This window comes from Oreochromis niloticus, linkage group LG2 (assembly GCF_001858045.2).
Source record: "Oreochromis niloticus isolate F11D_XX linkage group LG2, O_niloticus_UMD_NMBU, whole genome shotgun sequence".
Taxonomy (NCBI): Eukaryota; Metazoa; Chordata; class Actinopteri; order Cichliformes; family Cichlidae; genus Oreochromis; species Oreochromis niloticus.
The window spans coordinates 5,183,603-5,210,915 of NC_031966.2; the positions used below are offsets into that span (position 1 = coordinate 5,183,603).

At 39.8% G+C, this 27,313-nt stretch overlaps 2 protein-coding genes across 6 annotated transcripts; one reads left to right on the top strand and one right to left on the bottom strand.

Annotated features, from left to right (window-relative positions):
• Nucleotides 1-22,039, top strand: tctn1 (tectonic family member 1). 3 transcript variants are annotated; one of them, XM_025909568.1, is made up of 14 exons: nt 1-161; nt 11,636-11,753; nt 12,659-12,792; nt 12,982-13,130; nt 13,401-13,503; nt 15,099-15,211; nt 15,444-15,464; nt 17,896-18,030; nt 19,298-19,423; nt 20,069-20,157; nt 20,890-21,027; nt 21,126-21,279; nt 21,485-21,616; nt 21,727-22,039. In XM_025909568.1, exons 2-14 carry the CDS (start codon nt 11,665-11,667, stop codon nt 21,871-21,873), a joined length of 1,530 nt encoding a protein of 509 aa, XP_025765353.1. In that variant the 5' UTR covers nt 1-161; nt 11,636-11,664; the 3' UTR covers nt 21,874-22,039. The 3 variants fall into 3 exon arrangements, with proteins under 3 accessions (XP_025765353.1, XP_005458945.1, XP_005458946.1); XM_005458888.4 differs by lacking the exon at nt 1-161 and adding an exon at nt 10,288-10,672; XM_005458889.4 differs by lacking the exons at nt 1-161; nt 21,485-21,616; nt 21,727-22,039 and adding an exon at nt 10,288-10,672 and having other exon boundaries at nt 20,890-20,996; nt 21,126-21,274.
• On the bottom strand, nt 21,999-27,103 carry hvcn1 (hydrogen voltage-gated channel 1). 3 transcript variants are annotated; one of them, XM_005458887.4, is made up of 6 exons: nt 26,987-27,051; nt 25,781-26,011; nt 24,632-24,736; nt 24,320-24,551; nt 23,726-23,838; nt 21,999-22,417 (listed from the first exon to the last, which is right to left on the bottom strand). In XM_005458887.4, exons 2-6 carry the CDS (start codon nt 25,952-25,954, stop codon nt 22,361-22,363), a joined length of 681 nt encoding a protein of 226 aa, XP_005458944.1. In that variant the 5' UTR covers nt 25,955-26,011; nt 26,987-27,051; the 3' UTR covers nt 21,999-22,360. The 3 variants fall into 3 exon arrangements, with proteins under 3 accessions (XP_005458944.1, XP_019218385.1, XP_003454349.1); XM_019362840.2 differs by lacking the exon at nt 26,987-27,051 and adding an exon at nt 26,165-26,317; XM_003454301.4 differs by having other exon boundaries at nt 22,006-22,417; nt 26,981-27,103.
• Nucleotides 27,104-27,313: the final 210 nt, after the last annotated feature.

Below are 27,313 nucleotides of genomic sequence, written 5' to 3' on the forward strand. Positions count from 1 at the left end.
GTCCAGCTTCGTGCCGACCACAGAGCCAGCCTTCCTGATCAGTTTTTCCAGCCTGGATGATCCTTCTTTGCTGTGCTACTCCCCCAGCACAGTACAGCATAGAAAAGTACTCCAGCAACCACCGACTGGTAAAACATCCTCAGGAGCTTCCTGCATCTGAGGTAAGTTGATCTATAGTGTTACATCATATTCTATAAGGATGTTATGTGTTTGTATACTTTCTGCCCAGTTTGACCCATTTAGTAGAAGTCAGCCTGTTTAAGGCTCTGATATCTATTCTGTGTGACTTAAAGCAGTTATGACATGGTCTGATTTTCTCACCCAATAAAGGAATATTTAATATATCAGTCTGATCTTCATTCTATCAGAAACAGTTATCACAGCTCGTACATTTTCCTTTTTACACATGTATGTAAGCATTGAGCCAAATTTAGTAATGCCAACATATTAAACAAACAATATTTGTCTCTTATATATAGTACATCTATACACTGTCAAAGATACTTGTCTTTGAGTGAAGATTTAAGGTGATTGGAAATATAAATAACTGCAACTTGAATCTTTGACCCAGAGTTCAAGCTCACTGCTGTTATTCATATATATATATATATATATATATATATGTATATCATAATAGTCTGACAATACATATAATATTGGCCATATTGTATTTACATTACCACAGTGAGATGATTTTAGTCTCATGAACAACATTAGCTAATTGTTATTTACTAACTAATCTTGAAATGACTGTTCAGTACAGAAATGAAGCCCAACTATCATGTTTTACAGTCCCGTGGTCTCAGCCTCAGATACTCAACTAATCAAAGTGATATCATGACAGGGCTCGCAAAATTTCAAAATCTCTGGTAGCCCTTCGGGCAGGCACTCTTCAGCTTTTGGTAGCCCAAAATAAATTTAAGTAGCCCGAATAAAAAAGAGAGCAATTTTTTAATGTTCTGTTTCCTTTACAATATTATACATTAAAGTATAATATTGTAATGGAAACAAAAATTTATCAGAAAATTGTTAAAATACAAATCACAACAACTGTATAAAAATTACAATCATCAACTCAAATACTTGGTTCTAATTGAACAGAAATTTCTATGAACTTGCAAGAACTGTGTAGAACATGAATCAGTCTGTGTCAGATCCTGAATCTGAAATTTCCACTGAAGTCAAGGGTAAGAGGTAAGGGGAACCAAGATCGAGGCCATTTGCTTTTTGAAGTTTGCAAAAACTGCTAAATTTGGCCAATGGTGGTTCACTCTTTGCAACATAGTACGCTTTTGAAAGATTTTTCAGGACTTCTGCTTCTGCTTGGTTTATTTTTAGTATGTTTTTTGCAATTGCTGTTTGTTCTGGGAAAGATATTGCAGACTGGGCAATAATGCATTTCTTGCATTTCTCATGGGTTCTGATGGGGTCTTTCTTCAAATTACTGGTCCCAGTTACAAAGGCGCTTGTCGACTCAAATGAAATGAAACTCACGACACACCCGGCAGAACATTATGTTATTTAGCTCGTCATATTCCAGCCACATAAATTCTTTTGTCCATGAAACCAAAAAAGCTGAGCTTTCTTTTTGCCTCATAGTCTGATTTGTCATAACTTTTCCGTTTTGTGGTAGGCTTTTATTTGGCTGTGCCTTCTTCACCCTGACCTGTCTTATTTGGCTCAGCAGAACTAAAATTCCAGCGTAAATCCTGCTGCTTTTACACACGTACTTACATAACGGTCAGCGATTCTCTGAGCAATCAACCTCTCACGTGTTTAAGCTTGCTGTGGGAGATTTCACTTGTCACGTTTGAATAGTAAGCTAATGAGTGATAAGACGACGTCAGAGGAATTGGTGCGCAATTAATCGTCACTCACCAATCAGTGCTGCCGCTCTCTACACACAGTTCGCGCGATCGCAAAGTGAAAGTGAAAGCAAAAAACAAGCACAAATTCAAACGCGATTTCAATATGTCACATAATGACAGTGGCTCATCGATGCCAATAACATAATTACTCAGCTACATTTGCGAAAGAAAATGCAAAATCATTGACACATTTTGTCTTCCTATGATAGCCCGACGGGCAGGGCTGAGATGGATTTTGGTAGCCCGACTGGAAAAATCGCTAGCCCCGGGACGTCGGGCTAGCGATTTTGCGAGCCCTGCATGACAAAAATTAATGACCAACAAAACATTCTTTCTCCTTAATTTATGTCACACAAGTCTGTATGAAACGTTTCTTGCGGTTAGTATCATGGTTGCTAGGCAACCTGAACAGCGCGACGAAGGCTAGACCGTCCCATTTCACACTTCTCGTACTTATAGTACACACCGTACGTAGTGTGCGTACTTCAAGCGTGCAGACCCTGGCCGTTTCTCAATTCTCAAGTACGCGAGTACGTACTCGCGTTCTCGGTGAGTACGTACTCGCCGAGAACACACGGGAGTACGTACCCGCCGAGAACGCGAGCACGGACTCGCGATATGTACAATTGGAACACCTGCGTACGTGATGATGTAACAGGTCCGGAGTTTTTACTGCCGTCCCCTCCTAATTTAACTGTGAGTAACATGTTATGAAGCTTAACTGTAATCACAGCCAAACCGGTTTACTGAGGAACAAATAAAACACTGAAATAAACCAAACATTAACATTTAGAAGTGATCTAAGTGACTTATATATCATTTTTAACCTCAGTAGTGAAACCTCTATTAATAAAAATAGTGTACATGTACATACGTGTACATACCTTAATAAAAACAAGCAGGTGAGATGTTAGAACGCTTTTATTTCTATTCTAGTGGACACTCAATACTATAGACAGCTGCTGGGTTTCTTTAACCTCAGTAGTAAGAAGACCGCGAGCGGGGGGGGGTTGAAAACGATGTGCTGGGAGTCCGCTGTTGAGTTTTGGACGAAATGCATTCTGGGATATTTAGCTGTACCAAGTCCACACCGATGCATGCTCGATAAAACGGGCGGAGCGAGAACACATCCGGGACTATTTCGCGTTCTCGGCTTGATGCATACTTCGAATTGGAACAGTACTTGGTCTCCGACTGATGACGTATCACGAGTACACGAGAACGCAAGTACGCACAAGTACGCATATTGAGAAACGGCCCCTGAATTGGGACACAGCCTTTGAATTGGGACAGCCTTCGTCGCGTCGCTGTGACGTAATCGGCCTTAAAATGCGGCCTTTAAGGCTGCAGACCCTGAATTGGGATACAGCCAGTGTCCTTCGCCCAGCCAGGCTAAGTAAACAGTCTTCCAGCCAACCCAGGTGGCCTTGCATAGAATGGGAAGAACAGTCTAAACACAGTCGTTATCAGGGTGTTGTTGTTCAGCTCCAGCCTTGAGACCGCAGCTGGCGCCGAAGGGGTCTCCGCATGAAGTGATGGTGTTTTTTACTTTAGTGCAAACAACTCATATGAATTTCAAAGCTGTTCTAACAGTCCGACACTGGTCTCTCAATCTCCCGTTGGAGAGCTGTGAGCTTCTCCATGATGTTATCAAACTTACGCTCCGTGATGTTGTCATTCTTGTGCTCAAAGAGACGATTCTGAGAACTCACGACCGCAGTGAGCTTCTCCAAGATGTGATCCAATTTGCGCTCAGAGGTGTTATTCTGAGCGAGCCCCTCCAGATGTAATCCAGTTTGCACTCAGAGGTCTTATTCTGAGTATTCACGGCAGCTGTAAGCTTCTCCAAGATCTTATCCGTGCTGCACTCAATGAGCCCATTTTGAGAAACTCACGCCTCGTCCCATCGTTCCAATCCCAGCGGGCAGCCTTGTGGGGGTTTGAACAGCTGGTTCCGCTTTCTTAATTCTTCGATAAGCCAGGGCCAAGCCAGCTCCGATCAGCAAGAACCCTGTTATCATGGTTCCGAATAGGTAGATATCTTCAGCACTGAGGCTCACCCAAGCCCAAACTTCTCGTTGAGAAAAGGGTGTCAATTGCATTCAGGGACCAGTTGATCAAATCCATAATTCCTCTTTTAGGTTTTAGAGAACAGACTGTGAGAGAGTGTTCCAGGGAAAATACAAAGAAAAACACGAGACTAGACAAGGACACAAGAGGCTAAGCAGGGAAGCTAAGGGAGAGAAGGAGGAGGAGAAAAGTGTGACCGCCTTCGTCAAGAGCAAGAGAGAGAGAAAAAAAAAAAAAGGGAAGCATGTATAATGTAAATAGAATTGGTCCTAGCAGTGAACCCTGTGGAACTCCATAATTGACCTTAGTGTGTGAAGAGGACTCTCCATTTAAATGAACAAATTGGAGTCTATTAGATAGATATGATACAAACCACTGCAGTGCAGTACCTGTAATACCTACAGCATGTTCTAATCGCTCTAATAGGATATTATGGTCAACAGTATCGAACGCTGCACTGGGGTCTAGCAGGACAAGCACAGAGATGAGTCCACTGTCAGAGGCCATAAGAAGATCATTTGTAACCTTCACTAAAGCTGTTTCTGTGCTGTGATGAGCTCTGAAACCTGACTGAAACGCTTCAAATAAGCCATTCCTCTGCAGATGATCTGTTAGCTGTTTGACAACTACTCTTTCAAGGATGTTTGATATGAAAGGAAGGTTGGAGATTGGCCTATAATTAGCTAAGACAGCTGGGTCAAGTGATGACTTTTTAATTAACGGTTTAACCACTGCCAGTTGAGGGCCAGTGGTACATAGCCAATTACCTTTACCATCTACTGTACACTCTCTGTAGGCTTCTCTTGTTAATCTGTGATTGACTCCACTGTAGTTGTCTCTGACCTCTGACACCCTCTTTCCTCAGCACCGTACCTGGCTCATGCAACTTGCATTTCCTGTTATACAAGACTACTCTCCCACTCCTCATAGTCATACCGCTCACAGTTATTAATCAATTGTCAGTGGTCATAAAGCAGTGTGGGATTTTGTGGTTAATATTGAGCTCTCAGGGAAAGCATACCCGCACTATGGATGGTAAAGGTCAAGGTGTGTTTGTCTTACTTTTGTGTGTAGATTGGGGAATAATCACTGAATGACAGACACACAGATTATTAAACTAAGTGTGTGAAGAGGACTCTGCATTCACATGTGAGAGATAGAAAGAGAGTGAGATGTGTGGCAGTGAGAGGAAGAAAATCTAATTAGAGCATTAATTAGGAAGCAAACTGCTTATTAAATAAATCATGTGGTCATTAAGTGATCACATAGCAGCCAGCCTCCTCTGAATTTCCTCATTCTACCCAGATGTTGGTATTGAAACTTTAAACTAATTTAACAGCTACACAGCTAAGTGTTACAAGACACACTATATTGCCAAAAATATATGATTTTGAGTGGCATCCTGTTTTTAATCCATAGGGTTTAATTTGATGACGGGCCATCCTTTGCAGCTACACTACCAGTCAAAAATTTGGACACCCCTTTCCATTTAATGGCTTTTCTTTATTTTACTATTTTCTACATTGAAGCACATACTGAAGACATCAACTATATGAAGAAAGATATAATGAATTATGTAGCAAAGAAAAGAATCATAAATAACTCTAAGTATGTCTTATATTTTAAATTTTCTTTTTTAGATTTAGATTTTTCTGACAGCGCTGCCAACCCCCGGCCTTCTCTCAGTGAGCTTCATGATGTAGTCACCTGAAATGATTTCACTTCACAGGTGTGCCACAGGGTTCATTTGTGGAATTTCTTGCCTTTTTAATGGAGGTTGAGACCATCAGTTACGCTGTGCAGCAGTCTGGTTGGTACACAGCTGACAGCCCTATTTGACAACTGTTAGAATTCATATTATGGCAAGACCCAATCAGCTAAGTAAAGAGAAACAACAGTCCATCATTACTTTAAGAACTGAAGGTCAGTCAGACCTGAAAATTGCCAAAACTTTGAATGTGTCCCCAAGTACAGCCGCAAAAACCATCAAGAGCTACAATGAAACTGTCTCACATGAGGGCCGCTCCAGGAAAGGAAGACCATGAGTCACCTCTGCTGCTGAGGATACATTCATCCGAGTCACCAGCCTCAGAAATCACAAGTTAACAGCACCTCAGATTAAAGCCCAGATAAATGCCACACAGAGTTTCAGTAGCAGACACATCTCTACATCAACTGTTCAGAGGAGACTGTGTGAATCAGGCCTTTATGGTCAAATAGCTGCTAAGAAACCACAACTAAGGAAAAGCAACAAGCGGAAGAGATTTGTTTGTGCCAAGAAACACAAGGAATGGACATTAGACCAGTGGAAATTTGATGAGTCCAAATTTGAGATCTTTAGTTCTACCTGTGAAGCATGGAGGAGGAGCTGTGGGGTTCTTTGCTGGTGACACTGTTGGGGATTTATTTACTTTTATTATTTTTACTATTCAAAACTGAAGGCACACTGAACCAGCACATCTACCACAGCACCCTGCAGCAACATGCCACTGTTCAGGATTTAAGACGTGTGAAAGTTGCTTTCACTGGAACGACAAGGCTGAGCCCCACTCCTAAAAAACAACCCCACACCATAATCCTCCCTCCAACAAACTTCACACTTGGCACAGTGCAGTCAGAGAAGTACGGTTTTCCTGGCAACGGTCAAACCCAGATTCATCCATTTGCCAGACAGACAGGTGTCTGAGACTCCAGAGAACACATCTCCACTGTTCTAGAGTGAAAAGTTGGCCCGTCAGTATGTGGGAGCTGAATCTTTAGCCCTGCTGAAAATCGGTGCAGGCAGGGGCTGGACTTTATTTTGATGGGCACACCCATGCAGCCAGTCTCATGCAAAGACAGACTGGAACCATACCATTATGTAAAAGATGGAAGAAGGGTAGGGTACAGGCAAGGTACACAGAGAGACAGGGGAGCCTGATTTAAATGCAAGCGTGTCGGGAAAAACTGAAGAAACAAGCAAAAGTGTAAAATGAGCAGCGTCTGGCTGCACTTCTGGCTCTTACATAGTTTTTTTTTAATCAAACAAGTGAACATTCAGGTACACAAACATTTTCTGTACCCCTTCAGCCGATGTTGTCCGACTTTAGGATAACTTTACACCATCCTTCGCTCTCTCCAGTTGCCCTGGGAAGTTTAGTTGTGTAACCAGCATAATTACAAGCTTAACAACATCACTATTACACACTAATATCTTTAAAACATATGGTTTCACACGCCTCTAATTTACTCACTTTCTATTGCAGAAGCAACAGACACATTTGCCCAGGAGAAGCAACTCTGCAACACTTGCAATTCTCCCCACTCCTGGCATTGTAAGCCAGAATTGTACTGCTAACTCCATTTTCCTGAAACATTATGCACACCACTACTTCTAATTAATGGTATCAAAGATACCTCAGTGAAAACAAACTCAAAGCTTTTGACTCATCAAATATAATAAATCTGAAAGTGATCGTGTGCTCATTAGAAATGGTTTTACAGCTGTAGGACTGTGTGTGTGTGTGTGTGCATGCGTGCGTGTGTGTGTGTTTGTGTGTGTGCACGCGCGTGCGTGTGTGTGTGTTTGCGTGTGTGTGTGTTTGTGTGTGTGTGTGTGATGGCTACCCTTATGTAAAGTTTTTTCAGTCCCTGGCAACTATAACCTAACCAAACTGTTCCAAACCGTATAGCAATTGTAGAATTCAAAGGCTGAAGAACAGTTAGTGCATGTTTTCTGTCTGAATTTGTGATTCTTTATGAACACTGGCGATATAGTTACATGAAATCTTGCTCTGAAGCATACAAGTCCCTTCTGCATTCTCAGGAAGCTTTGGTTCTAGTCTTTGTGAGTTTTTAATCACATCACAAAAAGATATCAAGATGGTGTGCAGGGGGAATCTTTGGAGGTCATTATCATTGCTGTGATAATGACCTGTTGCTTCCTATTACACAGAAAAATTAAAAGTTGTATTGACACATACCTATGTTGTTGTTGTTTAGGTTACCATGAGTCTTCACAAAGACGCTCAGTCTGAGGATTACACTACAGATGGTACAGTCTGAGCAGAGATAAAGGAGAGGAGATAAAAGCAAAATGTATACAGCACTGCTTATTACAGTAAAGGACTGTAGCAATTTATCGAGTAACTTGAATGGTTACATTTTAAAAGATTCTTGATGAACATTTTTTGCTTTGAAAATTTGTTTATTTGTTTATCTCTACAGCACCCAAAACTCCTCAAACATGAAGTTTGAAAATATCTGTATATGTTAACCCTCAGCTCAACAAATATCAGCAAAAACAGCTAGCTAAAGCTAGTAAAAGGTACAGTTGCTGTATTTCCTGGGAGAGGAAAGAGTGTGATTAACTTCACTCAGTGATGCAAGAAGTAAACAGGACGGGAGAGGAAGAATGCTCAGTGGTATTTGATAAACTGGAAATTTAATGCTTACACGTAATGTCCTAATTTTTAAATTGGACATTGTATAGAATGTGAAGCTGTGTTTTTTTCATGTTGTGAAACATCCTTCAAAACAAACTGTATTGAAGGTTGCATGAAAATACACGGCAGGTGAGTGTAGGATAAACAGGTTAGCTTCCCTTTAAATTCATAGTAAATCACTGTTGGCTTGGTGCACAGTGGCTATGTTAGGTTAGGGTGGCACAGCTTAATTCACTTTGGATTTAAGCTGATGATGATGATGAGATTCCTTCATTAGATTCCACCGTTATGCCAACTGGATACTGGCTAGTATAAAGACAATATGAGCACTTTAGTGCCAAGATATCCCATAAAACATCTGCTTACATCTTGTTGAATTCAGCTGTGTAAATCCACAAAGACCAGTAAACTTCAGAGGAGGCTTGCTGATCACAGCTGGCCTGTGTGCAAAGAAAATCTACTTGAGCTCTCAACAGAAATTTTTGTTTGTTGTGATTTTTGTGTGTGTGTGTGTGTGTGTGTGTGTGTGCTGAGTCAGTACAACCGAGCTTCCCCAACCTCCTGAAATCCACTCCGGACTATACTAATTCTACTGTTTAGGTGAGGAGACAGTATTAGTATTCCCATGTACTAATATTATGTTATCATTCTATTAATAATGACAATATTAATAACATATTCAAAATTAATAATAATATTTCTTCCATATTCCTTCTTTCTGTTGTTTCTGTCCTTTGGAAATGCCCGCTGTGCAGGATACTGAAACTTGTGTTTTGTTGTCCTGTGTCACCATCTTGTGGATGAACTGGTGATTTAAGCTCGCAGTTTGACCAGGCAAACTTTATTTCCTGGTCATTTGATGGAGACGTTTTGGTGAAGAAGATGCTCAAAGTAAAGACACACTGAAGAATGCAAGAAATAGTCACTGAAAGTTTTTTCTTTTTTTAATCTACCACTTAAATATAATTTGAACTCTTCAATGGTTTAATGGGGATGTCATTACAACAGACTCATTTGGTTTTCTATTCCTTCTTTTTCCTATTAAAAAGACCATTAGACCTGTTAAAAGTTTGGTTTAGAGGATTTTCAACACCCTTAAGGCAATACCCACAGTTTTAGCAACCTTTCTTTAATCTGCACTGCAACGAATCTCAAACCATGTCAGTTTGGTTTAGGTTGGTCATTGTGAAGGTCTGATGATTGATTACTTCATTACTCTGATTATACACCTTCCACAGAGTCTAGAGGCATGTTATAGGACCATCGTATCAGAGGGGATCAGGGGATCCGACTTGAAACTGAAAACACTTAATAGTTTCAATTTTAGGGTGGAGAAACCACACCACTCTAACAGGTTCTCAAGTGGCACATTGGGGGGCAGGGGAGCAGCCTTCAGATATGAGGACCAGGTTAAATATACCAAAACACCAAAATAAACAGTCCCGGACAAACATGCATGGATTGCTCTTTGGCCAGGCCTGTTAGCCACAATGCCTGAGGTTACCAGTCCAACCTTGGGAAGCAACAAGGTGGATTTGCCTTTTGGCAGAAGAACTGGAGTTCTGTCTGGACAACGAGAACACTTTCCTGCATAGTGCCGGGATGACCTAATTTAGTTAGTGAACTGTTGCTGTCAGATAGATGTAGTGGATCACAACTTCCTAGTTAATACCCATTAACTACATCTATTTGAAATCACTGGTGTCAGTTGGATGATGACAGGAGATTAACTGACTTAGCTTCACAAAAATAGGTTAAAGTTGTAGCAGTCATAACGGATTGCAGTTTGTCCTCTCACCAGATTCAGATGTCATACGTTGATAATCCCACCATCAATTCAACCAAACATTTGGCAGATCTGTACACCGATGAAAGGTGGCGGTAATACGGGCGGAAACCGGCACACGCAGCATAACCAAAAAGAAGCGGTACCCACTAGGTGGCGATAATTCACTTACAAATGGTTTGCAATCCGCCATTAAGGGCCATAGAAGAAGCAGCAGCAGGCGAAGAAGAAGAAGAACCATAGCAACGATTAAACAACCATGGCGGTCACAGCTGTAGTCAAGAGCGATCCAAAGTTCGTCTATTTATTTCTCTTGCTTACTGTCGTTACTGCAAACACAACAGAGAGCGACTTTAATACGACCGTTTTTGATGCCTACAATTTTTCATATAATGTTACTGAGAGTACACAGCCTCCAGTGTCTGAGAGCACGACCACAGCTCCGAGCAACAGCACCGAGATGCCGAACCTAGCTGCCGTGCCCCTGCCAGTCTCCGGCCACCTACCCTCTCCTCTCACCAGTGGTAACCTGTCGCTGTGATTTAACCCCAGTTTCTACCCTAGTCCCTCGGTTTTAGCAGATGTTCCCTGTTTTTCTTTGTTTACTAAAATAGCTTTTAGGTAATTCAGTTTGTCAGCTACTTTCAGTCCCTTAGATGTGAGCACATTCAAATTTAACCCATAACCATTATACAACTGTAACTAGGATATCTGTTCTCTCAGAGGTAGTAAGGAAAATGTTAAATGGAGATATTTTAACGTAGAGTTTGATCTGATCTTATGGTATTTGCAAGGTTTTATGTTTTTCATTCGAATAGATAAAAACTTGGGATGGTCATACATGCCGGGTATGTAAGTTTAAGGAGAGCATGCACATGCGCTGACACATAGACCTGTGTATGAATAATACGACAGCTCTGACATTACTTCTACATAACATTACATTCTGAGATTTTTGTGTTTCTTTAATTTTAATAAAATCCATTCTGATCATCAAAGTAGTTAAATTTATTTTGAAATAATATTCTGACATGTTACCTCTTCCCAAAATGTTTTACCCTTCTTTACAGTGAATCTTTAACCTCTCTGCAATTTAGTACATATTTTCTAAATAACTATTGAACTTGTCAGGATTTAATGCCAAGTCCCATTGACCAGTTGTTCACAATTAGTCAGAGTAAGAGCTCCAGTGCAAGCTCATTCCCAAACCTCTCCTGTGATATCAGCTTTATTTCTTTTTATTTATGTGTTTAGCATGAATTAAAATTTGATTGAATAGGGTGTGGACGAAATGAACTACATTATATTTAAATGTTTTCCTAATATGTTGCCTCTTGTGTTTATTAATGGCTTGAACATTAAACCTTGTTGTACACACAACTGCCATTTCACATTTGTACCATTTGTAATGCCTTGAATGCATTAAGACTGTTCGTCATCTAGAAAATATGAACTATCTGACCTGTGTGTGTTTGTGTGTGTGTCAGCTGACAGGTTATGTCCCTGCGATGAGCACATGGATGTATGTGACATCAACTGCTGTTGTGACAGAGTGTGTAATGGGGAGGTGCCTCTGTTCACCAGTTGCTCATATCCTACTGTGAGGTATGTAGAAGTCCAGCTGAAAATCTTCTCTTTTTCTACTGATGGGCTGTAGTGTCAGTTCACAAAAATAGATTTTTCTCCTCTTGGTTCTGTGTTGTATAATAAATAGTTTGCCTGGATATAGACAGAGTTTGTTAGAACTTTTTTATGTTCTTTTATGTGTGGTATTGCTGTATTTTATATTAAAAACAGTAGTTGATGCAAACAGGAGCAAAGTAAGCATTTTCAGCTTACAGCAAGTTTCAGCAAGTTTCAGCTTGTTAAACAAGTGGTTTAATGAAGGACTCTTATTGGCTTTGTAGTGCTTTTGATAGTGCGTCTTACTGTCGTCAACACTAAAAACATCACTCCACCTGAGTTCACAGAGAAAAATGTTGGCTGCTTTGGCCAAATTTAAAAAAAAACAGTTGACATACACACATGCCCCCAAATATTAAATAGTCCACACACATCAAATGTTAGCCCTGCTGTCTTTCCATAGCCTAATGCACTTCCTTTATTGGGACTAAAAAAAACTTAATTAAAAAACTGTTAGTGAGGGTTAACTTCAGCTACAGAAAAAGTCATAAATGTGACTTGTAGAAGAACCATTAATCACCCAAACTAACCATCAACCTAACAGTTTAAAAGTTAAACTTAAGATATGTTATTACTGAGTGAAAACATTGAGTGGTTTGTATGCTTGTTGTCCTACTGATGGACAGCTCACTGTGGAAATGTCCATGCACACTGCACTGACCTTATCAAAGCAACAGATAAACAAATGGCAACACTTCGTCTTATCTTGCTAAAAGATAAAATCCATAAAAATGTTTCCCAGTAGAGCAAATAATTCAGCAAAATGTTTGCATTTGTCTGCATGTCCATAGTAATGAGCTCCTTCTTTGTCTTTAATCACTTTGTAGTGGCAGCAAGCAGATGTGCAACCATGATGTAGCCTTCTATTCTTTAAGCAGAGCAGCAGACGGGTATTCAGAGCTGCTATCATCTGCTCAGAAGGAGACCAACTACGACATCTTCTGCATCGAGTCACAAAACCGTAAGTCAGCAAATGGACTTTTATGGAGCGTTAGAGTAAACGCTTCAAGAAACCATTTGCACATGAGTTTGGTAAAGTTAAAAAAGGCAAATTTAACAGTGTATTATTTACAATATCATGTATAATAGCTTCCTTAATGACTATTTTGGACTGCAAAGCTCATCTCAGCTAGTTTCTTTTTATCTGCAGGAGTTGATGGATTGTCGTATCCCTCTCCTGCTCTACCAACTGACAGCAACTTTGCGTCGCTCTTTAAACAATTCACCAGCTTTATTTTCGGTTTAGAGAAAGTTAACCAGGTGTCCTCTGTAAACCTCCAGACCTCGCGTGGATACCAGGTGAGCCTCTGTTTGAAAGGAGTAACTGCTTATAGCTCATGTAGTATCAGTAAGTGTATGTTTGTCCACATCAAATCAGTCAGTGATTTTTTTTATTCTTATATAATCCATGAGTACTTTAACATATGAAGGTATGTTTAGTCCAGAACATGTGAGGAACTTGTTTTCAAAGAAAGCTCAGTAAGAACACTCAGTGCACTCCTACATAGGTGAGTCTGAACTTGTCATTTTCCTGTCTGTTCATTCTCTGCTGATGCTTTGGCTTTTCAGTATGGGGATGTGATTGTGACGGCAGGGGCGGCTGCACAGAGAGGGATCTTGCGGCTGCCAACTCCTGGTGTCACTGCTGATTGTGTGGATAACAGTCCTGCAGGTAATGCCTTTGTACTTGTAAATTAGAGAAATTAAAATGTATTCATTATTATGAGATCATCACTTTTAACTATGAGTAGCGGTGTTTCCACTATGACCACTATAGATTCACCTGGCCACTTGAAAAGAGAGGGGGAAAGTTTTTTCTGCACCCTGTAAACTCACCACCTGATGTCACTCAGTCCTATCCAGAGTCCTTTAATGTTGTAAACATTTGCAATTTGCTAAGTGCAAACTACTACTACAGTTTGCAAAGGCTGTTTGTCTTCAAAGTAAAAAGTTGCTCCTGTTAAATGCTGGGGAGATAAAAAAAAATCTGGCTGGATATCTGTACTGATGTTGACTGATCAAGTGTAAAGAATGAAATGAGGCCACATCATTTGATGTAAAATTATCAACCTAGAGAATTCAAAGACAACCCCAAAATCAAAGTGAAAAAGTCATGTGGCAAAAATTTCATTGCAGCATCTCAGAATAGTACTCAGTATTTGGGATGGGCCACACGTGTTTGTATGCATCCCTGACAACGTCGGGGCGTGCTTGTAATGACAGAGTGGTTGGTGTCCTAGAGGAGCTCCTTCCAGATCTTAACCGGGGCCTCAGTGAGGACCTGGACAGTCTGAGGTGAAACCTGGTGGTATGGGATGGTCTGACAGTGGGTCCAAAGATTTCATCCTGGATTAAATCTTTCTCTACAATCGGGGTGTCCTTGCCTTGCCTGTTGAGATCTGTGCATCAATCCATTGATGTGCCTATGCAGACCATCACTGACCCACCACCAAACCAGTCGTGCTGAACGATGTTACAGGCAGTATAGTGTTCTCCAAACCTTCTTTCATATCTATCACATGTGCCCTGCTCTCATGTGTGTAAAGCACTGGGCACCAGTGGTAGACCTGCCAGAAACACAAAAAACCTTTTGGTAATGTCACACGTTGACATACCATCCTGGTGGAGCTGGACTACTTGTGCAACCTCTGCAGGGTCCAGCCTAATGTTATCAGTAATGTGAATGACTCCAGTCCAATGCAGGACTAGTGAAAGAACAGCCACAAACCATGAGGAGGGAAAAACTGCCAGAGACCTCCACATATAAAACCCACACCTGTTTTGGGAGTTGTCTCATTGTTGCCCTTTAGTGCACCTGTAATTTCATTAACAGCAACCCTCGCTGCTCCTTAACTGAACAGATCAATATCCTATCTAGTTTAATTGACTAGATGCCATAATCTGCTTAAAACATGTTACTTTCATTTTTTGGAGCACTGTGATATTTAACCACTCACTTGTTAAAACGGGTCCCACAGTGGGTAGCTCTGCATTGTTTTCATTTCGCAGATATGCAACCTCATTTATGTCTCTGGCTGAAAAATTAATGTGTTAACCACTACACTATGCAGCCATGCTCCTTCTCATCCCAGTCTCCTTTAAAAAAGTGTCAGTCTTTACTTATGCCCAGAGTTTGCATATTTACTGTCACTGTCTTATTAAACAGCAGTTTCTTTGTTTACATCCTATAAAGCTTTATGAAAAGGATGAGATGCTTTTTTAACAGTATGAATGCGGTTGTTTTAGCTTTGCTGGTTTGATTTGCAGCTTTCCTAAAGGATCAGAGCAGTCGGTGCTCCCGTCACGTGGTCCTGGATCAGGACTGCGGCCATCTGCCAGCCCTCAGCATGGACGGCTACACTGACACCCAGCTGTTTAGTGTGAGTCTCACATTTACTGAGCTACACACTGGTTGGCTCTTAAAAATCCACTCTTTAATACAGTGTATTGTTGAAGTGAAGTTCACTATACGCCCAGGAATTATAATGTTATTGAATTTGAATTGCAACTAATGAACAGCATACACAGCTGTTTTGTGTTCCTCAACTTTATATAGTTCAAATATAGATTATTAACTAAAAGGTTTAAAGTGAAATCTTTTGTGCTTGACAGGACATGAGCACAGATGCAGCAGTAAGTATCCTGACCTTTCTCTGTTTGTTTAACTCTGAAACAGTTGGTATGTTTATCAGAAAATTACTGATAAATTGCAAAAAAAATCCAAGTTAACAAGATGAGGTCACAGACTCTTAAATGTGTTCATTAAAAACAGTGTAGATGTTATAAACAAACAACCTATATACATTGGCTTTGTGAATGTGTTAGTTTTTTTCCTCTGAGATATTTTTATTAGATTGAAGCAACGAAGTAAAAGAGATACACACAGAATTATTACATGACAAGCAATCAGATTTCACAATGGTTGTTTGAGCTGACATAATAGAACACAGATTAATGACACATTCATATATCTTTTAATTGCTTTTGTCAGTGGCACGAAGTTTTAAACAATTTTCAAATGTTTTAAACACTAAATGATTACAAATGATACTCAACATAAAAAAGACCTGACAGTATATCATAATAATGGAAGATTCCAATTTTACAAACACTTTACAAATTCTTATTTTGGCAGGAATTTTATTGAATGACACAAATTCAAAAACAGAATGGAAAAAAGCCCAACAACTACAACTTCTGACACCATGCATTCTTTTACTCTAAAATTTTAAAAACTATTACATATTGTGCAAATCTTAAGCTGTTACAGTAGCCATGATATTAAATATTCTTAACTCAAGAGCAAATTCTGACTTCCCGACAGTACACATAAGTGTGCATTTGTGATGCAAAGACAGTATGTTAAAAATTGCAATGACTACATTTGGGCTACTTAAGGTTGGTTGTTTGATTTAGCTTAAACAGGCAAGCTCTCTTTTTAAATGCTCAGTTTTATGCAGGACATTTTTTCCAAAGGATAAATAAACCAAACGCATCTTAAAGGTGATGAGAGGATTACCAGGTCTGGAGTGCTGCTAAATGTTAACAAAATGGCTGTAAGTACGTTATTGTTTCTGCAGCCTGTGACTTTGGGAATTTGCATGATTTGTTGCTGTTAAGTAAATACATCTGTGTACATATGTATTTGCAAGATTAGTCGATTAAGCAAACAAGTTAGATTTTAGCTGTAGAAAGATTCTCTGTGATGTGAAGATTTATATTCCTTTATACTTTCTGATACAACCATTGCACCTAATTTCCAGCTGTTTCTGTTAAAGCTACAGTCATGGTATAAAATATACCCTATGCCACTTCTAAGACTATAGATTGACATTATATAAAACTTTACCAAGTTTTTATAATTTTAAAATTCGGTAAATACAATCTAAGATGAATTTAACAAAAACTGACCCAACACACAGAAGCAGTGTATGAACAACTTATGTTGACCCCATGATTCATTAGCTTTTAGAACCACCTTTAGCAGCAATAACTAAGTCATTGTTTTCTGTTACTTTATTAGTCTCTCACATTGTTTCGGAAGAATTTTTCTCCAAAAGTGCATTTTAGACTCATCCATGAGGTCACAAAAGCACACAGACACACCAGCAAGTGTCTTACTTGCTGTTCACAATTCAGCAGTAAGAAAGAGAGGCAAAAACAGCATTCACGTGAGTGTTCCTGGTAACCAAAAAGAAGTCAAGGGCTCATCTCACATATGCCAAAAACCATCTTTATGGTCCACGCAACTTTTAAGAAAATATTCTGTGAACTGATGAGACAAAAGTTGGAATGTTTCTGTTACATCTGCCATAAAACTAACATAGCATTTCATAAAGAGAACATCATACCAAGAGTCAAACATAGGTCATAGGGTGATAGTCTGGATGATCTGCCATAATTGATGATAACAGAAAGTCTGCCTGTAACCAGAAAATCCTAAAAGAGAATGTATGGCCATTGGTTTGGGCCTTGAAGCTCAAGTGCACCTGGACTCTGAAAAAACACAACGATCCAAAGCAGCAAGTATGTCTCAGTAAGAGAAAAAAAGGAAAAAATTGAGGTTTGGGAGCGGCTTAGTCAAAGTTCAAATTTAAGTCTGATTGAGATGCTTTAGAGTGACTTCAGTAATATTAATATAAAACCTGGCTCAGATAAAGACTCATGGTGGTATGTTAAGCATAAAATAACCAAAGAGGTGATAAAATCTATGGTCAGAATCTTCCCATGCCAAACACCCGTAGGTAGACCAGGACATTTAGTAAGACACTGACAGCTTCTCCTGATTGTGTAACTAGTAATCACTTAATTTCACATTAGCATTCATAACACAGTTGTGTTTTTGATTACTATTTACTGAGTAGTATTTGCAGCACGGTGTGCTGTTTAAAAATGTTATCATGTTAGACAGCCATTGATGCATTCTGTATTGTAGTACAGTAGTTTTAATGTGTCTGAAGTTCAGAAACACAGTTATAAACAGTGTGAACAAATCTGAATGAAGAAGTGAAAAACTGCCAAATGAAAAATGCTTGACTGATATGAGTCCCTGCTGTTGCTGGAGGTTGTTCCTGTGGTGGCGTCTTCAGTCATCCTACAGTCTGCAGATCACACTCAGACTGAGCTGAAGATCACAGGTAGAGGAAACATCAGTCCTGTTCTCATCAACCCAACCCTCTGTGGTAATGTAGTGCTGAAGGTGAGTCACACACTGGAGTTTATTTTTCACTTCCAGCATGAAGAAACGGTTGACATACATATTTGACATCCATTAGCATAGGGGCGATCGTGGCTCAAGAGTTTGGAGTTCGCCTTGTAATCGGAAGGTTACCGGTTCGAGCCCCGGCTCGGACAGTCTCGGTCGTTGTGTCCTTGGGCAAGACACTTCACCCGTTGCCTACTGGTGGTGGTGGTCAGAGGGCCCGGCAGCCTCGCCTCTGTCAGTGCGCCCCAGGGTGGCTGTGGCTACAACGTAGCTTGCCATCACCAGTGTGTGAATGTGTGCGTGACTGGGTATGTAAAGCGCTTTGGGGTCCTTAGGGACCATAAAGGCGCTATATAAATACAGGCCATTTACCATTTACCAATGTTGATTGAGTTACATAACATAGTATAATAAATATATAATAAAGTTATATATCCTGTAATGTTGTTAATGCATGACATTTATTTTATTTTTTTTAATTAGACCTGTAGTTCTACTGAGTCATCCACTTTGTTTTTCCTCCTGTCACACCTGTCTCTGATGACCTGTTCACTGTGCTCTCCATAAACACAGACAATTTTTTTTCTGAAAAGTAAAGTCTACAGATGTGACCACATTACACTCTGGTTTAAAATTGTATGCAATAGTCAGAAATATCCTCTTCCTGTTTTCTCTTTTCTGGATGATGATTATCACGAGTCTGTGTAGCTACTCCACACAAACACACAGGCAAGCAGTCATTTCGGAGAGATGCAAAAGTCTGGGCATAGGCACGCACGCCCAGACATGCCTGTGTTGTCAGTTATATGTGGAGGTGGGACGTGAAAGTACATTGAGGCAATTCAACCACCTTGAATTGTCAGTGCCAATGTTAGCTAATATATGACACATGAGAAAATCATATAAAAAAACAAAACAAGTCTAATTGCCACTATCATATAAATCAATATCAGTTCACCCAGAGATGTTATTTAAGGAAAAGTGATGGCACTCCAAGAATCCTGGGACAATTGTGCTGTCTCGTAGCTGGTCCCAAAAACACAATCAACTTTCCAAAAGGGAAACATTTTATGCTTTTCCAGTGATGCATGCACATAATTGTATTCCCATGTCTGGTGCCATTCCCTTACATCTAACTGAAGCAATCTAAGCAGTACTAAGTCTTTATTTGTTAACCACCCCAACACCTCTCCCTATTTAACAGTTATATGCAATAATAAGTTAATTGAAAGTGTGTAATTAGAAAATTATGTCTCTTCAGGTTCTCTATGTGATAAAGTACAACCCACATGGTAAGATAGACAATGCAACAGTGTCTGTGGTGCTTGGATTTGTGACTGAAGCCATGCTGCCTTTGGAACAGGAGTTTCAGGTCATGTACATCCAGGTAGTATATTCAAACAAACCTATCTATGTCTAATGGATTTTTCTCTGCATGGGGAAATCGTAAAGTCATATTTTTATTTTGGAACAATCAGTCACAAATGTTTTAGCTCCTCACAAAAGCTGGCTAAAATATCCTCATTTAAGTGGCGGGTGGGTGGGGCGGCTTTGCCAGAATTGTGTACATGAGATGATGATGTTAAAGGATAAAAGTGGGGTGTTTGAGTTTACCTGTACATATCCTAATTATCTGAAACTGCAAGCATTTTAATGTGAACATTCACCACTGTATGCGACAGTAAATAAGGGAAGCAGCATAGTTTCAACATGTAGTTATATTACTTTGGAACCAAACAGGTTTGACTTCAAAACTGTGATTGCCAGTTTGTCTTGTCAGAGAAAATCTATCTTTGCACATAGATTTTCTCTGTGTTGTGTACTTCCGCAGCTTTTCACTGGTAGAGATCAAATCAGGTTCTCTAAGAATGAGGGGATTTGTTAGTTTCACAGATTTGTTAGTTTTAATTGCGCTACATTTCTTCCTTCTGAGAAAGACTGCAAAAAGTATTTAGTAATTTAGGAAAACGTGTTACTCCTTGACCATTCACTAAATCTGAGTAATGTTCTGTGTTTTGTGCCTCCTAAACAGGCAGGTGGGGGGGACGTGAATGTCCACTACAGCGGAAATCCAGGTTATGTGGTCGGACTGCCGCTTGTGTCTGGAACAAGAACAGCCGAATATCCTTTATCTGGATAAATGACAGATTTCCCTCATTGTTGTATTACTGCAAGCCCATTTTTGTTAGTGTAACAACACATAAATAACATTTTTTAAAAGAAGTTTTATAATAAAAGATTAAAACTATAAGTAAAAATCAATTTTTTGAAATATTAATGGGAAAATTTTTAGTATGCAATTTGCTGCCAGATTTCAGACTGGCTTGTGGTTCATAGTTTCTAAAAGTGAAATGGGAGGAAGAGCTTTTAGCTCAGTTTAGATTCAGGAGACAGACACTTTCTCTACTTTTAAGATAAAGAAAGACACAAAATATAGTCACGTGCTAGTTTCCCAGGACAGTTCTCCATTATCCTTTTTCATTTCCCAGGCGTTTATGTGCCTCTACTGCATGTCATAATTTTTGTCTTATCTCTCCTGTGTCTTTCTTTTTAAAAATTTGTTCAGCGTCCATGGTCTTTCCATGCTCTTTACTATCAACCCCTAACTAGCCGTGGAAGAGTATGATTTTGTTGGAACTTTCTGTTAAAAGAGAGTTCTTCCTTCCCACTGCCAGCGAGTGCTGCCCGTAGGCCATCATCTGATCATGTACTGTTGTTGGCTCTTTACCTTATTATGTTAAACACACGGAGACAATTGTTGTTGTAAACTGAAGCTCTATAAATCAAACTGAATTTCACTGGTTGATGAAAGATGTGTAAGAACTAGGATTTGTCCGTAACATTCCTCTCCACTGGGATTGTCAGAAGCATTGACCTCAGAGACACTCTGTCTCTGCTTCACAGCACTGAGGACCAGGACTGTCTGCAGGGTCCACATCAGCGCTCACCTGTCCTCTTTGGTCAAGACTCTCTGTCTGGCTGCCTATTAAGGCACATCATCCTCACATTTTATTTATCATATTTAATTTTACAAACAGTGTATGTTTTTTCTTTAAGATTCCTGATGGCAACTTTTTTCAATCCTGCAGGTTGGAAGATGGTTTAAATTGCACTCTTGTCTCCCAAGAGCTTCTAAGAATTTTGAGAGGATTTAACTATCCTTATTATGTGGCTTCCTTTGGAAACTCCCCCCTGGACAATATTCTGGACTGGGTGCAAATCAAGACCAACTTCAATCCCACAGTGAGTGCAGTCTGAAAATAAACCTTGACTGGCCTGTTTACAGGAGAGGAGACAGGAAGTGCCCATCATTTAAACAAGGGGCACAGTATCTTACGATGATCATTGATGTGATGAGTAGGGGAGTAATCTTAGATCACTTCATGATGATCTAAATTGAGGTCTGAGGTCTTGAACAGATGTCAAGCATCATGTTTTTGACTTGTAGGAAGCTCCGAGTTGCAGCATCCCATTGTCACTGCATTTAGAAATTGAATGGACCAAATATGGATCCTTGGTGAATCCTCAAGCAGAGATTGTGAGCATCAAAGAAGTAATTCAGAGCAACACCAGCAGTTTGGTAAGACACACCATTTCTGTCAGAGCATTTATAGCAGAAAAAAAACTGCAAGCTACTCGGTTGTTGATGAAGCACAGAGAATCATTTGCACTGTGTGTATTCTCACACAGACCCTGTTGTCCAGAGGCAGTGGTATCCTTCCAATCAGAAGCTCAGTGGCCTTCATCCCAGTATCTGCTGCTGCTCTTCCTGGTTATAGGGCCACACCTACCATCAATGCCAAACTGCCCTTTGACTTCTTCTTCCCTTTTGTTTGATTCAACTGCAGCTTTTGCTTATTTAAGCTTCCCCATAAACACTGGTACACTGTGTGATCATCACTAGTACTATTATTGGACCATCAATCTGCAACTGTATATTGTGTGAATAATGTACATCTGAGTTTTCCCTGTTTTATAATAAAATTTAATACATGGTTTCACATTTTTTTCTCAGTTCTTGAAATAATTGTTTACATTTTTGATAACAGATCATACAGAACTCTAAAATCACATTTAGATGTAGTTTTATGTACAAGTCATCATTCTGTGTTTCACTTATTTACAGGTGCTTTAGACTTTATGGCATGAAAATCACTAACATGTATATACTGGAAATTCATGATGCAAGTGCAGTCCCTTAATTTGTCTCCATCACCACAAAGACAGGAATGATGACATTAAATCTCAGTGCAGTTAGTACTAAACCATTAAATGTTCTGTAGAATGTGGGTACAAGTAGCTCTGCAGCAGTGAGCTTGTTGACCTAGATGTCTATGCCATGCTTCTTGAGGAGGGCTTTCAGGTTGTCGTTCTCTTGTGCCTATAAACATAGACAACAATCAGCTTGTTACTCACTGTAAGCCTTCGTGCCACATACTTGAGCCTTCTGAGTAACAATATGAAGACTTTCTAAGCGGATCATACAACAAGGAGTGAAGCCTAAATAGCTAAATAACAGACACACCTTTCTGTATTACTGCTTTTTGTCTGTTTACAAAACAGACAAAAAGTAAAATAATTAAGTTATAATAAATATATCTGATATTCCCCATGGCACAGAATAACAGTCACCTCTTCCTCAACAAGAAAGGAAATAACAGACAACAGTACTGGTTTTGTTTATAAATACTTTTGAATATATACTGTGTATATGATTTATATATTTTTTACTTAATTTTAATTTTATTGAGTGACTGTATCTTAGCTGTTTTACTGCTACAATGCCAATGAGGATTCTGATATTGATTTAATGTGCATGGAGATTTTATCAGTAACTGTATTCATCACTCAGTCAGCATAATTACAGTTTTAGTTCTGCCTTCTACTGCCTGAAATCCAAAGGAGGACTGAGTGTGTTGTGAACTCTCTGCCATCATTACTGCACAGTTTTTGTGGAATTCCAGGCCTAAAGAGTTCCCCCACTGGGACTATCCATTTGGGAACTTTGTGTTTTAATTTGTTTTTAGAGGCAAGCTAACTGAGGATAATGTTATCCTACTGTAACTGTGAGCTCATTAACATTAAAAACTGAATGAAAGAGTGACTAGAACTAAACAAAGCTTTTAAAACAGAAAAGGTCAACTCTACAGTTTCCTTTCGTTATGAATTTGGCTCATATTGGTTCACTTTAGCCCCTTAATAATGTTAGTCACCTCTCTGTCCTCACACCAGAAGCATTGAACTACACACACTTCTGGAAAACTCTCGGAGTTGAATCCCGAAGCAGGTCTGAGTGACCTCCTCCTCAAGGTCAAGGTCAAATTTTGTGAACAGAAGAACAAGGCTAAGTAGCACGAGGGCATCTGCTAAAACTCTCAGACAAGCTTGAATCCCAGTGACATTAACCAATCAAGGTCAGAGGTCAGTTTTTCTGAAAATCAGAGGATTTTTGAATTTATACCATAGGTGCATCTACTAGGAGGCTGAGGAATGACATCAGTATTTTTATGGCCAGGAAGTCTGTCACTGGGACCATTCTCTAGACTCAAAACAAGGTAAGAAAAAAAACTGACTTTTCAGTAACCAGGCTGTAATCTGTAACCTCTCTGCAGAGGTGGAAGTCTGAGCCTGCCATTAGCAGCAGTAATCTTCATGAATATTTGACCAAATTTGCAACGTAAGACATCACCAGTTTATCATTGCGCTCCTGTAGCTCAGTGACTCTTTGAACCAGGTGGTCATAGCTTTCCTTCAGCTTGTGAATCTTCTGGTCTGCACGGGTCTTCACTGACACTAGGATTCCTACAACAAAATAAAAAATGGTCAGCGTTTTTAAACTTTGCCCTGCTAATGGCAACTTGTACACATGTACAACTTAACATCAGTAATTTTGATCTCATATGAAACCAAAACCCAAAACCTGCAAAAAAAAAAAAAACAATGTGAAAAAAATATTTTAGTGGGCCACCATTGTGCTTTCTGAATAGTGACATCCAATCTATTTTACATTCCCAATCTGCTTTGCAGCAAGATAAAAATGTATTCTGTTAGCAATTTGAACATGACTGTAACCAAGGAAGACAACATAGCAGACAATCAAAATGTGCATGTAAATGAAGATGATCACAGAGGAGAGGAGGCAAGAGGAACTCAGAGACATGTCAAGTTGCATCAGTATCAGTAAGTCTGAACAATTACAAATTGATGATCTGATTAAATAATCAGAGCCATGACCGTTTTTCATTTCATCCATTTCCTGTGAACACTACAGAGTGGCACTGACCATTGATAATCCTGGCTACCCTCCAGAGTCGGAGCAGGATCAGAAGACCTATCCCATCAAAGGCGTCCTCATGGAAGATGAAGACAATGTCCAAGATGAAGGACACTATCACCACAAAACCATCAAACACCTCAAATTTATGCAGGAAGAATTCCAAGTGGTATGCAAACAGCTTCCCAGCCAGCTCCAACATGAAGAAGGTGAGAATAGCCAAGCTCAGGTAGTGAAACACCTGCCAAACACATAAAGGTGTAGTCAAATCACAGTAATACCCATGGGATGTTTCTTAGACTGTGAAGAAAAGTTGCTTGCCTCTGGAGCAATGTGGCCATGCTCTAGCTTGATGACAGCCAGATCTATAAGCAACTCAGCCAAGACAAAGATGGCATCCAGGATTACCAAACACACAACCAACACCTGCAAGCAGAGTCAGTTATAATGTCAGCTTCTATTATAGTTTTCAAAGTAAAAGAAAAAACATTGGTGGAAGGTACTTGAGCTCAAAACCAGTTGTAGTTGAACTAAATCTAATATTTGACATTGTGCAGCACCTCAGTTCATCTTCTTTCTGAAAAGAAACTAAGGTCCTTTTGCTAACTTTAGCTTAGCTAACTTTCTTGTGTTTGGCTGCCCTTCATAGAGGAAAAATATGGAACAATAGCTGGGTTATAAACTGCTACAGTAAAAGAACACTATTTTTGTAAAGTCCATTGAATAGCTGTGTTTCACTGTTCTTTGGCATAATCCAGTCAATGTCCAAAAAATGATGAGGAATCCCCTGAAACAGTCGTTATGGCCTTGGAAACTGTGGACTATTCAGCCAGGGATCAAACCACGAGGCTTCTGATTAGAAGATGACCTGCTGTACCTCCCGAGCTAAAGCCACCCCATTGGTCAAAAAACAAAAACTTCGATAAAGTTATCTTTCAATAGCTGGGGCCACGTCCTCATTTTAATGTTTTACAGTGTTTTAGAGGTTGAAGGTGAATGGCTTGGACATGACGTTTGGGGAAGGCCTCGAAGGGAACTGGCAGCGGCTCCCGGGCCTGGCAGATCCCCATGTACTAAATAGAAGAGAAGAAGTTAAAGAATTGAAAAAGGGAGGGAGGGAGAGTGGGGCACGTAAACGAGAATGAACAGCTTGTAGGACCAGGGGAACCTATATAGATGAGAACCATAAGGACCGTGTATTGAGGCGTGGTCCCACTCCTGAAATTCTGTTACTTAATCTTCAAAACAATAGCAGCTGCTTTAAAAGCTGTCCAGACATAACTGAGAGGATGATCTCGAACAGAAGCTCAGCCAAATTTACACTGCATACATTTTTTTATTTTTATGGACCCACCCTTTCCCCACACTTATATTTTTCTGTCATTGTAATAGCTTAGTAGCTTTGGCAGACTGGAAGGCTCAGACAACTGTTTCTTTGTTACATTTTCTGAAAAGACTAGCGGGACATACCTGGAAACGTTCTGAGCTGTATAGCCTCTTGAATGAATCCCTAAATGTTAACGTCGCTGGAAGCTGTCCCGTAGCCGAACTCAACTCCTCACTGGAAACATGCAGTTCTTCCTCGTCACTATGGACCACATGCTGGTCCCCCACAGCAGTGAAATGCTTCAGGTATCGAGACATGACAGCAAGTTGAGGGAGAGGGATGAAGAGAGAGGACCACGTCCCAGCTCAGCGCACCTTGGAGAGAAGAATACAAGTGTGCATTTCACTTTAAAGCCATAAAGTGTGGAGCCATAAAGCGACATTGTACAACTTCATGAACTACAGCTTGCAAAATGTTGTAGGTTCCACTTAAGACCAAAGATGGTATATGTTCAAAATGCTGTATACCTTCTCTACAGATTTCTCCATGTTAGTCAATCCCAGTTTACTTCTCCTTTTTTAATATTTGCGACATGCTACTGACAAACCAACATTTTAGTATAGCAGACAAAGGAAGCTGCGGAGCTTGCTTATCTATCCCCACACTCCACTCAATAGATCTGGAAGGAAAAGTCATAAGACTGCTTTGGTTATCATGAAAATCCATCCTATCAAAATGTCATGATATCAAGACAGAAGGGCTGTTGAGCCTGCAATGGGTGCTTTGTTCTTAAACGATAATCAAGTGACAGGAGCACCAAACCCCAGCCATTTTTTGATTAACTTTAGAGCTAATAAAATCATCTTAGGCAAAATATTTTTAAATCTTAAATTTACTACAAACAGTCCCGCAAAGGTAAATTTTAATTTCAGCTACTAACACACTTCATTTTTCATATGCGTTAATCTGTGATGTGATGGAAGATGTGCAGCAGAACACGGATTTTTCTAGCCTTACTCTAACGCAAAGGGTAATTTTACAAGCGTTTTAACTATACTGGTGTAGCACTTAAAGTACAAGAAGTCAGAAAGTGAGCGTAAAATTTCCGACTACGAGAGATCTTCAGCACTGAGCGCAGCTTTGTCGCTTTAGATTTTTCTGTTTATGCGTCTCAGATGTTGGCAGGAGGCTGAAACTCGTGATAGACACGTCCATCCCTTTTGCTTTTGCCAAGTAAGCATTTTACTAATGAGAACAGCGCTGGCACGGAATCTGCACAGCGGAAGCTGTTATTTAATATACACGAATAAACGGTGACAGCAGGACAAATGACAGCAGCTTACCTTTACCTTCCACCTTCTCCTTTAGCACTTTCAACGCTCCTCTCAGAGCAAAAGTTAGTCGGCGTCAAAAAAAAAAAAAACCTCCGCCTCCGTCTTCAGACGCTCCTCCGCCCCATTCTGTCCACCTACCCGCCCCCGCCCGTTTCTTTGTTTTTATTTGTTTTGTTTTATTACTTAATATCAAACGGTTATTTTATTATAGCCCACTTCATAAAGCTACTTAATATTATACAAATCCTTTTTGAGGAAAACTGAAATATTGCTGACAAAAAGCTCTAGAAGCGCTGCCCCTTTCGCCTCTTGCATTGTTGCTCTCATATGCTTTCTACTCCA

Bases quoted from the DNA above. Each gene is read 5' to 3' on its own strand.
- tctn1 (XM_005458888.4), top strand. From the start codon at position 10,408: ATGGCGGTCACAGCTGTAGTCAAGAGCGATCCAAAGTTCGTCTATTTA. The intron at 10,673-11,635 runs GTAACCTGTCGC...TGTGTGTGTCAG, and splicing joins ACCCTCTCCTCTCACCAGTG to CTGACAGGTTATGTCCCTGC. The intron at 18,031-19,297 runs GTGAGTCACACA...ATGTCTCTTCAG, and splicing joins GTGGTAATGTAGTGCTGAAG to GTTCTCTATGTGATAAAGTA.
- hvcn1 (XM_005458887.4), bottom strand. From the start codon at position 25,954: ATGTCTCGATACCTGAAGCATTTCACTGCTGTGGGGGACCAGCATGTG. The intron at 24,737-25,780 runs GTATGTCCCGCT...CTCTGCTTGCAG, and splicing joins ACAGCTCAGAACGTTTCCAG to GTGTTGGTTGTGTGTTTGGT. The intron at 24,552-24,631 runs GCAAGCAACTTT...TGTGTTTGGCAG, and splicing joins ATGGCCACATTGCTCCAGAG to GTGTTTCACTACCTGAGCTT.